The sequence below is a fragment of the Eurypyga helias genome, unplaced genomic scaffold (assembly GCF_000690775.1).
Source record: "Eurypyga helias isolate BGI_N326 unplaced genomic scaffold, ASM69077v1 scaffold30740, whole genome shotgun sequence".
Classification (NCBI taxonomy): Eukaryota; Metazoa; Chordata; class Aves; order Eurypygiformes; family Eurypygidae; genus Eurypyga; species Eurypyga helias.
The window spans coordinates 7,522-20,701 of NW_010224305.1; the positions used below are offsets into that span (position 1 = coordinate 7,522).

Genomic DNA, 13,180 nt, shown 5'->3' on the forward strand with positions numbered 1-13,180 from the left:
GTAGCCAGTCATACAGTTTTATTAATGACTTTGGTAAGTTGTATAGTCCCTGTTAGAAGTTATTGTCCAGACTGGATACCAGAAAATGCTCTGCTTTTCTTGAGGTTCATCCATTCCTGAACTCATCTATCCAGCTGTAAAATAGAAACCTTTTTTTTTTTAATAGACAAGCTGAAACTCTTCTGATATTTAGATCTGCTGAAGCCCAGGATCCTCAGTAACTCCACCCATCTTAAATTTCTTCATATGTTTATATTTGCAGTTGTTATGTTTCTTTCAAATTAGCGTTTAAATCCCGTTCTGTTAGGTAGCATTTTGTGTTTTGGAATGTACTAGTATACGTTTTCTGAATAAACAAGATTATGATAAACAAAATTTTCAATTATGCTGAGAACAGGCATTTGGCGTGGCCAGAGTGGAAAAGCACTGGAAGAGCTTTTCCTCAAGATAGAGCTGTACTAGTGGAGTAGGGAGGTGGATAGGATAATTTTAGGAATTACTTTTAACAGCAACTATTTTTTCCTGAAATGAATGCCTTTCTGATATGAACCCTGAGAGTGTTATGAGGTACTTGCAAGTTGTGGCATGGATTTGGGTGATTTATAATTTTGGGATGATCTTCATGTTGTTTTTGCAGGTTTGGACTAAGCAACAAATTTGAAGCAGAATTTCCTTCATCTTTAACTGGAAAGGTGAGTATCTGTGTAGAAGAATTTGGAACTAGAGTTAAGATCTTATTACAAAAACAAGAGTTCCGGATGTAGTCCACTGTAAGAGTCAGAAATCATACTGCTGTGGTACTAGTGTTCTGGGCTTTTTTTTTTCCTTGTAGGTTGCACCTGAAGAATTTAAAGCCAGCATCAGCAGAGTTAACAGTTGTCTTAAGAAGAACCTTCCAGTTAATGTACGATGGCTACTTTGTGGATGCCTTTGCTGCTGCTGCACTTTAGGTTGTAGTATGTGGCCAGTTATCTGCCTCAGTAAAAGAGTGAGTTGATCTGTTCTTATAACTTTTGATAGCTATAACTGTACTGAGTTTTTTCTCGGTGTGTTTTTATCTCCCTCACCTTCAAAAACTGTGTACTAGAACTTCCTTAAATGAGTTTGGTTTCATACATTTTATATCAGTTGTCTGTCATGCTACCAGTGGAATTTCGAGTTTTTAACTCAGCTGAATGTCTGTGCTGCTGTACAGCACTTGTTAATGAAGTAACTTTCAACACAGGTTTTTAATAGCTGTGTCTTCTCTATGGTACGCTTTGGGATTATCAGAATTTGGCAGTGATTGAGTGCGGCAGTTTGTTTTGAGAAGCTTTTGATTATGCTGTGGCCCAAATAGCCCTACATTTTTGTTTAAAAAGGCAGTTTTGGGGAAGATAATTGATTCTTCTTTTTGGATTTTACTTCCAAGCTGTAGATGAGTAAGATTTTTATTTTTTTCTTACATTAAGAACTAGAAAGTAGTGTTTTGTCTGTATGCACTTGGCGTTTAGTGTATTAGTTATGAGAAGCTCATCGCACGTACCTGTTTTCATTTCCCTTCCCTCAGTGCAGTTAATCAGAATACCCTCCCATCTTTTCTGTTTTCATGTGCGTAAAAATTGGTTTTGGCTAGCCCTATTTCACTACCTTGAAAGAAATCTCTGTACTTCCCCATCCTCTCCTCACTATTAGTACTGTTCATCTTTTCCATATGATGGTAAGGCTTGTGTGTATTCTCTCTTCTGTAATACCTCTTAATGCTACGAATTGTATAGAATTCAGTACACTGAACATCATGTTTTTATCAAAGTCCTCATTTTACAGAGTCAGTAAATCAAGGCATTCTAAAAAAAATATTCATAGGTTGAACACTGATCATAACAAAACCTGTACGCATTTTTGTACCTTCTAACTTCTGTGTTAAGGTCTTAATACTTAGTCCCTGTGAGAGATTACTCAGGGTTAGTTGTAACTGCCTACAAAATAAGGTAGAAAAACCTACTAGTAACATTGGAGTCCATGGAGGGGGAAGAAAACCTCGTTGGTGTCTGTGTGAATTATATCAAACCCTAGGTTTTCTGTCTTTAAGCTGTCACAGACTGATGTCTGCTGTAGGCTGAGTGCATATCCATATCCTGAAAGTCTGTTACAAGAAGTAAGCTGATTGCTTCAACAGCTAAGTTGGTGACTTAACTAGCCTGCAGAAAAGACTACCATTCCAGGCCTAGCTCTGTTCATTACAAACACAAGGAAAGCCTGCATTGTTACTGTCCATGTTTAACTTCTGAAGGAAAAAAGGTCGTGGTGCTCTTTAGTTTGATCCTTTTTTCTCATGTAATGGTGCCATTGTAGCTGGAAATGATAACATGGTAGGGCCGATGCCACAAGACCTTGTCTTCTGTACTGGGGCCTCTTAATCTATTACCATAAATCACAAATAATCAACTTTTTATTGTTAAACAAAGTCAGAAAAAAGACAAGGGCTTGTAGCATCTTGGGCCAGAAAGCAGACTTTGAAGCTGAAGAAGGAGGTTCTGTGTGAGAACTCAGTGAAGCAACAGTTAGAGAAGTGCTTCTGTTAAAGTTTCCATAGGATAGGAGATAAGGTGAACTTCCTTCCGAAAGGATAAATATTAAAAAAAAAAAAAAAAATCATGGATACTCTGCTCCAGGGAGGCTGGAAAGAGGTTAATGGTGCAATTGTTGCTGTAATATACAGACTGCATAAAGAGAGAAGAGTCTTGGGAAGAGGATAAACAGCAGGAGCAAGCACAGAAACTTGGGGTTGAAGTTCCAGAAGTCATCCTAGAGGTATGGCCAGACTGTCAGTAAATGTTGCATTTTTCCTGTCAGAGCTGGAGATGTATAAGGACCTTCACACCTTTTCCTGCACTTAAGACTGGGTGACTCAGGCTCAAGCTTGGGTGCCCAGCATTAGTGAAATTAAGGTTAGAACTCAGCTGCCTATACACACAGTGTCTTGTGCCAGTGTGGATGGCACAGTGGTGCTAGTCACTGATGGCACTGGATACGTGTGTTTAGGCAGTTTGATTCCTACAGAAGGAAAATCGTTTAAGGCAATCTGGAGACTTCAGATGTTGTAACAAGGTCATTTGTCCATGTCAGCAGCTCAGCAAATAGATGTCTGCTTAGAGGGTTGTCTGTCAGACAGGGAATCCATAACTGAGTGTCGGTTGGGCATCTGGAGAGTACAGTGTAGAGAAGAATTAATGAACTTGTGTTCTTAAAGACAAACTGAAAGAATGCTTTCTGAAACGATAACTCTTAATCCTGGATCTGGCTGGGAAAGACTTTGTTCTGGCAGGGGAGGTAAGGAAGAAAGCTATGGAATATTTTCAAGGACGTATTTGCAAATGATACCACAGGAAACATGCAGAAGAATTTGTAATGATTCTAGTCAGGGCTACTACTCACAGAAGAGCAGTGGGAAGTTACTGCCACTTGAGTTGCTTGAATAGGTACGGGTGGATTCAGCTTTTTTTCTTGGTAGACCCAGATCAGGAAAGTACAGTGATCAGTGTAAGAGAGGGATTGGGACCAGTCAGCATGGCTTTAGGAAAGGCAGGTCCTGCTTGACAAACATGATCTCCTTCCGTAACAAGGCAGTCTGCTTAGTGGATGAAGGAAAGGCTGTGGATGTTGTCTGCCTAGACCTTTATAAAGCCTTTGACACTTTTTATCACAGAATTCTCCTGGAGAAACTGGCTGCTTGTGGCTTGGATGGGTGTGCTCTCCGCTGTGTAAAAAAACTGGCTGGATGGCAAGGTCCAAAGTTTTGTGATGAATGGAGTTAAATCCCTCTTGCCTGGAATTTTGTACCCTTTAAGATCTCAGTATTGAATCGTATCCACAAGCTTGTAAGATTTTTCTTTTATACGGGACTTACCATCAGTTCATGGCCAGTGCAGGAAACTAATTGTATATATTTTCCTATAAATAGAGAAAGTGAGAGACAGCGCATGATGTGAATTACCTGGAGCTGCTTGGTACATTGGCAGCAGTTGTAAATACAACCTGGTTCATCTAGGTTCTGGTCTGTAATTTTCTCAGTAGATATCAGTAGAACTGTGACAAGGAGCAACTTCATACTCTTCCATTAAGAAAAAATTTAAATCCATTGACCATTTTGGGCTGCTGCTGGTGTCACAGTTGTGCTGATACACAGCAGGTTGATGTATTCAGTGGGGAGTAATCACTTACGTGTGAACTCTTGTACTGCTCGTCTCTGACTTCACTGTGTCTTGGAAGAAACAGGGATCTAAGAGGACATGTGTCTGTTTCTTTAACTTTTAGATACAATGCATTTTTTCCCACTTGCCACTCGTGATACAAAACAATTACAACAACTGAACAATTAAGAAAAGGTCACTTATGTTACAATACCTGCCCTAGTCTGAGAAGTGTTGCCCCAGGGGGCTGTGCTAATTCAGCCCTGTCCTAAGTGATTCCTAGTAAAAGGACAGTTACTTGGAACTTTGCTGCAGTGATCACAAAAGACTCCCGAGGCCATATCATTAGTGAGTTTGTTGTCTGAAAGCAGGATAGGAGTGTTCCCATGTAGAACTGAAATTTGTGTAGAGCATGGTTTAATCACACAATAAAAATAGACCAGCCTTCATCTTTGCCCTTTTCTGCTGAAATAGAAGACTCACAAATTTGTTTTGTTGAACAAATTACAGTGAGTTAACGATTGGGAGTGTTTATCAAGTTAAGGATTTTGTTAAATGAAACAGCAGTTTCAACTATACGATTGCTTACTTCAAATCCAGAAGATTTCTCAGAATCACGAATTGCGAAATACCTGTTTGAATGCGGCTGAATCAATTTACCATGTTCTTAAAATGCTGGTATACTTTGCAGCTCTTTCAGAGAAACACTTTTTTTCAAGGTTCACATAAGCAAAATAAAAGCTGCAGCTTCAGAGTTTGTCAGGTTACAATAATTCCCTTCATTTTTCTGTATCCTTACTGCCTTTCATTGACTTTTTTAATTCTAACGTGGGAATATGTCACCAATGTAAATATGATTTTTGAAATTGCAGACAATTATTGAACCTTTGGGAATGGGAATATATGCTTATTTGTGCAGTGAAAAAGAAGTTATGGGTTTGTCTCTTTAAATCAGCAGGTGCTTCAAACTAGGAATTTATTGTCACGTACATTTGTGAGCTTAATTGTTAATTATATCACTTTAATGCATTTCCATGCAATGAAAGCTTTCCCTTCACTGTATTTTTCTTTTCAGTGCTTTGTTCAGTTGTAGTTTTGGAAGTCTTTGTACAGTATTGTTTCCTTTCTTCTTTTGCATTGAGGTGTTTGAGAAAAAGCCTGCTACCTTTCACCAGTAGAATAAGTGTTTAATTTGATTCAATATCTTATTGCCTCTCTCCTTTTATGTGGTCTTGATTCGATCTTAATGAATAAAAGCTGCAAGAAAATTACAGGAAATAGAGTCCCTCATTTGCAGATCTGGATTGTCAGGGATCTTCAGTTTTACTCATAGATTGCACCATCGTTTCTGGGACAAGTTCCAGATTGTACAAATGAACATTAAGTCTTTAAGTTATTGTTCTTTAAATAAGAAGAATGACAGAGTGAATTATAATTCAGAAAGCACTACAGGCTGAGGTACCCATTCGAAGCCACTTTTTTCAAATGAATTGACACTCATTTTCAGTATTAACTGAATGCTGTAGTCCCCTGTGTGTAAATAGGATAAATAATTTCAACAGGAAGGGTAACAATGAAAGCTATGCTTGAATTGCAGCACTGCTAGATTGCGTAGAAGCTGGTATTGTACGTGAAAATTGCATGTTTCAGAAGGTTCATGGGCAATCTCTTGAAATGAATAGAAAGAGATATTTAGGAGGGATCTGTACTAATACTTTCAGGAGCTACTTGTTTGTTTGTGAATTTACACAAAGCTGATGACTGCTGCTTAAGCCTCAGCATTAGTTGTCACTTAGGTAGCAGTTTACATCTTCAGAGTGCTGTATAAACATTAGCTAATTACAACTTCCAAAGTATTGATTAAATTAAATATGTGGTGGAGGAGCTGGAATGAATTTTCTTAAATACAGTAGTCTTGTTTGTCAGTGGATGATACTGATGTTAAAATACAGTAACTCAGTTTATTGAAGCTATGAATACATACGTATTTCCTTCAGTTTTGAAAATAAACTTTCTCCTGTGTCTCTCTGCCAGGGACTTGGCACTGGGGATGCTCTAATACCATAAGGCTTTTCCAAGCTGTTCCTCAAGGCAATTACCTAAGATCGAAGGTGCCTTGTTTCTGAAGTATCTGTTGTGACAATTTACTTAGTAATTCAGTTTAGAAGAATCTTTGAAACTGTAATGTATTTATTATGTTTATCCTAACCAGAACATGTGATCCCTGTTGGCTGTAGGCAGCTCAGTGAAACTTCTTTGAAGTAGAGCTCGTATGTATCAAATATTCATTCTTGACCATTGCCTTCAGATGTATTCAGATGTCTTTAAACCAAATAATCTCTTTTTTAGTATTAGCTATGAAATAAAAACTTTAAAAGAATCAGAAGATTCAGACCTGGTATATTTTTCTCTAAAAATTGTTAACTATAATTCTGGTCAGAAGAATCACTAAGTCTTCCACATACTGAACTGAAAGCGGCAAAGCTTGTACAACACTACAAATGTGAAATCATCATGTGTATAGTTCTGAATGTTATTATTTTTTTCTATCTCTAAAATCAGATTCTGTTTCCTTCAGAGCAACCCGTAAAGATTTATCAGGTTTACATGTGCTTTCCTAAAGGGAGAGGCCCGAGTTGGTGCGTAACGAGGTATTGTGGGAGCAGGTAGTTCTGTTGTGTCTTTTCATTTGCAGACCTACTTGGAGGGGAGGGAGGCAGGCAGGCATGAAGAATACCGTGACAAATACTTAAAAATATAAGTAAATGACAAAATATTAATTAGTTTCTTTATAGGTCAAATGCAAATCCTTTAGTATTTCACAAATATGTGTTGTAAAGTTAAATGTGTGACTTCATGTATTCTTAATATATGAATTAATTCGCCCTCACTATCAGAAGGATATAGACTGGTTGGAGTGAGTCCAGAGGGGGCCACGAAGATGCTCAGAGGGCTGGAGCCCCTCTGCTATGGGGACAGGCTGAGAGAGTGGGGCTTGTTCAGCCTGGAGAAGAGAAGGCTCCGGGGAGACCTTATTGCCCCTTCCAGTACCTGAAGGGGCTGCAAGGAAGCTGGGGGGGGACTTTTTACAAGGGCCTGCAGTGACAGGACAAGGGGTAACGGGTTTAAATTGAAAGTGGTGAGGTTTAGATTGGATATCAGGAAGAAATTTGTCACGGAGAGGGTGGTGTGGCACTGGAACAGGTTGCTCAGAGAAGCTGTGGATGCCCCATCCCTGGAAGTGTCCAAGGCCAGGCTGGATGAGGCTTTGAGCAACCTGGTCTAGTGGAAGGTGTCCCTGCCCATGGCAGGGGGGTTGGAACTGGATGGTCTTTAACGTCCTTTCCAACCCAAACCAGTCTGTGATTCTATGATTCTAATAAGTTTTTTATTAATCTTAAATGCAGCATATATAATTGGTTTCTATAGTGAATTTTCTAAATAATATTTAAAAGTTAATTGTATTTGTAATTAGAATATCTCTGAACAGTCTAATATTAATTAAAATTGTCACATGGGATTAATAATTCCATATTATAGCACCTTTTAAATTGTGATGGTTATGGTATGTAGAGAGAGCCATAGATCATGCAGTGATTTGGTTTTAATATTGCTTTTTAAATTGCTTTTCATGTCCAATTTGTCGTGTTTCTGAAGCAACAAGTGTGAGCCAGTCAAAACTTGCGTAGAGCTATTTTGAAAGAGTATGTTAAAAATGGTGTGGCTAGTTGTCAGGTTTGGAAATGAGGTTAGGAAGGGTCAATCTTAGGAGGCTGTCTTCACAGCTTGTGGATGATGCTAAATAGGGTGCATATGTAAACACTAATGAAAGAATAGAATGCAAAATTATCTGAAGTTCATATTATAAAAATAAAATAAGTAAAAAGCACTTCCCTGAAGAATAAGTTGCTAGACTATGTTACTGTAAAAGGAACCATAAAACTAGAATGGGCTGCTGGCAAGTGTGAGGTAGTGACACTTCTCTTGCTTGTTCTCAAAGTAGTCTTGCTCAGGGATATATTCACATTTTTAAACAAACCGTAGTAAAATGTTATTTCTGCCTAAGTGAAGCACTCTCATTAACTCAAGCACTGTGTATGAAAAAAGTTAACTTGTTATTTCACATACTAAAAAAAAAAAAAAGTCGTTCAAGAATTTGGGAGGGTGGGGGTGGGGTGGCAGTCCTACAAAGGAGAAGACTGAAGGTGTTGGTAAGTCTTCTACTGTGCCAAACATACATGTCAAGTGGAAAGTGACTAATTACTTTTCATTTTGTTCCCCATAAAATATTTTTTGCTGAATTTTGGAATGAATTGCTGTATTTAGAACAATCATGATGATGCTGATTGAAAACATATTTCTTTTTTTATGTAGCCAGATTTATTTTTTCTAAACTGGTTAACTAGTTTACAGGATTAACCTACTTGGGATTCTGTAATTTTCTGCCCCAGTCCTAGACGATGAGCAAGGCACTGTAGAGGCCCTCCCTTTCAGAGGAATCATGCTCTTCAGCATGCACACTAGTGGAGCCTTGGATTTTACAGGGCCTTCTAGAGTTATTTTAAGTTATGCTGCCGTTCAGTCTTTCTGCCCACGTAGCTTCTCTTCCATTCTTGTCTCCTGCCCTTGGACACTCCTAACAGCAGTAGTCAAAGGCTTCCTACATACTAATAAATTAAACCTGGGGGTATTCCTAGGAGTTGGTGCTTTATAATTGGTACTCTTGGAGAGGTCCCTGGCAGGCTCTGGGTCTGTATTGTGTAACAACTCCTAGGCATTATCAGAATGCTCCAGGCACTGTGAGTGGTTCGGAGGTTATGAAAACTTACCGATAAAGATGTAAGGTGTTCCCTGCCAGCTGGCTTCGAGTGAATGGGAATGTTTCTGGGCACAGTTTCATTTGCTAATAGAGATGTAACCTGAGATTCTTTAGTTTCTCCACCTGCACTGGCCTTGAACTATGTTCCATGGCACACTACTAGATATTTTGGAAATAAATGACAGAGACCCCAATTAACATCTCCAAAACCTTAAAAGAGAAGATAGAGGTGGAATTTCTATCCATATTAAGTTTATAACTTCCCACAGGGGATGACACCAGATGAGTTATTTGGTGGAGATTCAATCCTATTTTCATCCCTGTTACAGTCCATTCCATCTCACATGTTCATTTTCTGTGCTCCTTGTTGTGAGAATGTCCTTATTAGGTTGTCATGGCCAGATTTGAATAATTTGTGTGCAGTGAACAGAGCTTCATGGTCACCGTTACCTTATAATGACAGAGAATCAATGGTAGAATTTAATCCTAGAATAAGAGAGTTAAAACTCTTCATTTACAAATAGAAGTAACAACATTAGTTGTAATCCGGATGCTTCAGGGATCAGTTCAACAGCTGTCTGCCTGTGAAATGTTTTTCCCCATCTGAATTAGGCTTTTTCAAGGGTAGTGTATAATTTTGCCAAGGTCAAGACCATTTCTTCTACAAGGCTTCTCCATAGTATGAGGTTTCCACAGTGGTTGGCACGTCATTACTGAAAGCAGCTAGCTACACTTCCTTGGTGACTTAGCTCTTATAGGACAGCTAGAATATCCGGTGGCCTTAGCCTCTTGAGTCTTTTGGATTGCCTATATTTGAAAGGGAATTTTATATAGGACTTTTGTAATGAACTTCTAGGAACTTGGTAATTTCTCTCTGCCATGTGTTTCTACTGCAGACCAAAATGACTTTGGAAAAATACTCATCCGGTGTTCATTTGTTAATATGTTGGTGGACAAGATGTTCTCCATTGTAACCCGGGAAATATACACAGAGTGTGTGTTTCTCTAGACATTCACTGCATGTTTCATGGCTTTAGTGCTTTTTTAAGCTTTCTAGCACAGTCTAGAAGTTTGGGAATCAAGGTAACCAGAGTCTCTGAGGAATGGTTTTTGGCTTAGATATTAGAAACTGTTATATGCAATAGTGTTAAATAATGTTTTTCTTTTTATATCAGCAGAGAATGTGGTGGGAGACACCTTTCCAGAAAGTAGTTGATCTCATTTGATTAATTAAGCTTTAAATTAATCTGTGATGTACAAGCTCAGGATTGAGACCCGTACGGATTAGGTCAGTTTATGGATCATGTGAGGATGTGGGACAGTATCCTCAGGTCTGTCTCTCAGAATGGGAAGTTTCTTGAAGTCAGCTTGATGATGTCAGTTCTTCTGCTCCAGAATTCTGCTGATTATATTTCTCTCTGCCTGATGAGGAGCTTTGATCTGGTTTTGGTCTGGGCTCACTTTCTGCCCAGAATCATCTGTAAGGTAAGACAAGATGCAGTGATAGTAATCCTGTTGGGCAAGGCAGTCATTTCAAGATGGTACAAAAAGCTGCTCTACGTGCTGAAGCGGGTATTCCAGGATGTCAGGTTCCAAAACCAACTCCCGTTTCACCTTTGTCGTCTTTGCCCTTCACGAATAGAGAATTCCTTGTTAAGATGGGAATCTTAGCGGGTTACAGTTTCTAAAGGGTTTATTTGTGATACAGTGTTCAAGGCAGGGTCTTTCTCAGCACAGATAAAGATAGATGTAATTGAGTTATGTATGTTCCGAGTACAGCTTTGGCATTTTCGTGGCACCAATATGGGTCTAAAAATTGAGCTGGGGGATGTTCTGCCATGTTGAAAGTGTGCATAAATTTGTGTGACTCAGAAGATAACTTTATATTTCATTGTTCATGCTGGTAACTCAATTAGTTTGGTATAAATTTTGTAGTTGGATATATCTTTGTTTGGAGAATGAACAGAAATTCCTGCTTCCATCATTTCTGAGTCAGTGGAGATGGTATAATTCAGACCTCTTTCTTCAATGGGATATAATCCAAATGTTGGCCATTTGAGATTCGACAAAAATCTGCTTAAATCGGTCTCTCCCTATCTTGAAATTTGAGTATAAATGTATTTTTTCAGGACAATATTCAGAATTACTAATTGTCATAAAATTTTATATGAACGAATATTAAAATCTCTACATACTATTTATTGGACTAATGCTGCATTACGTTTACGTGTTTTGGAGTTTGCAGATGAAAATTCAAAGAAGTGCACGTAATGGGAGATTCTTTGGTAGTTCCCAGATAACTACGAATAAAGTCGATAGTGGAGGATCGTGTTGTTACTGTCCATGTTGTTTCCCAGCCTAAATAAAGACAAAGGGAGGTACTCAAATTAGCACCGTTTTGGGAGTCCTTTAAGATCCTTTTGTTTAATATTGTACCAGTCACTCACTGATTTACAGCAGGAGTTGAGGGGGCTTTGGCCCATTCGCTAGTAGGGTTTAGCATAGGGGTGCATGTTCCAGCCCTGGGGCTGCACAGCCTCCCAGTCTGGATAGTAACTGCACTGGAATTGTAAACTAACTTTGCTAGACCTGGCAATACAGGTAGCACACTATTTGTATTCAGTACTGCCTTGTTTCTGCATGAAAAATTCATGCTTAGTCTTCCTAGGTTTTTTTTCTTCCATGTTTAAGGGCAAAACCTTAACCTTTATTTTACTTAAAAAAACCCCATCCTTATTTACTATTGGTGAAAGTGTATTCTTTGGTAGTTTGGTTTTTCAAAAGATAGTGTCAAACATGAATAACTTTAATGAAACATTCTGGAAAATAACTGATTCTGTAAGCATGGCGTCTGGATAGTTGGGTGAGCTATTTCACAACATTCTGTGGGCAGCATTAAAGACTATCTACTTTTTGCAGGAGTGTGTTATGTACTTATCATCGGTATGCTAAAAAGTGTACTTGAATTGCAGTGGCAGCTTTGCTCAAATATTGGAGTTTTTTTAAAGAAGAAAATTTTAAAAGCTGGATAGTATTAAATCTTCCTAATAAGCAAGTCTCTCTTCCACTTAATTTGTGCTTTTGTTGTGGCTAACAAATAATTTGCTGTATGGGTTTTTCTGTACACCATTGATAGAATATATAAGCTTGTCATCCTAGTGTGCTGGAAATGCTACACTCAAATCAAGTGTTCCTTTCTGGTTTTGTATATCCTCACCTGCTCCTCACTGTAAATCACTGAGATGTCAAGAGCGGTGATTAATTAAGCTGCACGTGCAAGTGCTTTTTTTCACCTGTCAAGTAGGAAGAAAACTTACTATAGTGAATTGTGTGATGTTGTTTAATTCATTTCTTTTTATTCCAAGCTCTGAGGTTTGCAGAAATATTTTACAGTCTAATTTTCATTAAAATTTCTGTATTGATAATGTGGTGTGATTTGGGAGCGGTGGCTATCCCAAGTTACACTACAGGAAGGATTGTGGTTTAAGGCTCTGGGAACGTAAATAATTGTTGTCTCGAGGCTGCATGTGGTTTTTATCTCACGCTAGTCAAATGACTTCAAACTGGCTTCTTATTTAAATAAACCAATTAATACTACGTAACTACCTATCAATTTCTTATTTATGTGTATTATTGTAATATATATGTAATTTTATTGGAATTCAGAAAGCTTGGATGTTTTTCACACTCTTTGGGGCAAACAATGAAATTAAATTGTATCGTGATCTTAAACTATTATTAAAAAGTCCTGGAAGGGAAGATTACAAGGTAGATTCAGGTTTTGAATCAGTTTTGCCATTGGTTTAGCAGCGGGTGGGCAGGCAGATGCCTGCTCAGAGTAGAACCTATTGCCATTTTTCACCATTGATAGAGTAGCCTTTCAGAGTCAATGAGCTCTGTCAATGTGAGCTTGTCAAGGCTACAACTTCATAGACCTGAGAGGCGGTTTGAGAGGTCAGCCCTTTTCAGGTTTGCTGTGATGCAAATGAACTTTAATGCTTAAACAACTATTGGAATTTTTATGTCTGCTCCTTGTTCTTTTTTCTTCACAAAGTCATTGACGAGACATTCAGTGCTTTTTAAATTGGAAGTTGCATTGTGCTAAAGACCTAGTACAGATTTACGGAGGGCTGAAAGCAGTTAGATCATGTTCTTTTCATGGTGCGATTAGAATCAAATCGATTTCCCT

The 13,180-nt window shown here is 38.4% G+C and overlaps 1 protein-coding gene across 1 annotated transcript in view; it reads left to right on the forward strand.

The window, feature by feature from the left end:
* Window positions 1-637: 637 nt before the first annotated feature.
* LOC104516757 (cysteine-rich hydrophobic domain-containing protein 2) overlaps window positions 638-13,180 on the forward strand; it is a gene marked incomplete at its 5' end in the record, with an annotated part of 17,325 nt that continues 4,782 nt past the window's right edge. The window contains 2 exons of the mRNA XM_010161196.1: window positions 638-692; window positions 833-988. Of these exons, the coding sequence (XP_010159498.1) occupies window positions 638-692; window positions 833-988 (211 nt within the window). The remainder of the gene's footprint in view (window positions 693-832; window positions 989-13,180) is intronic.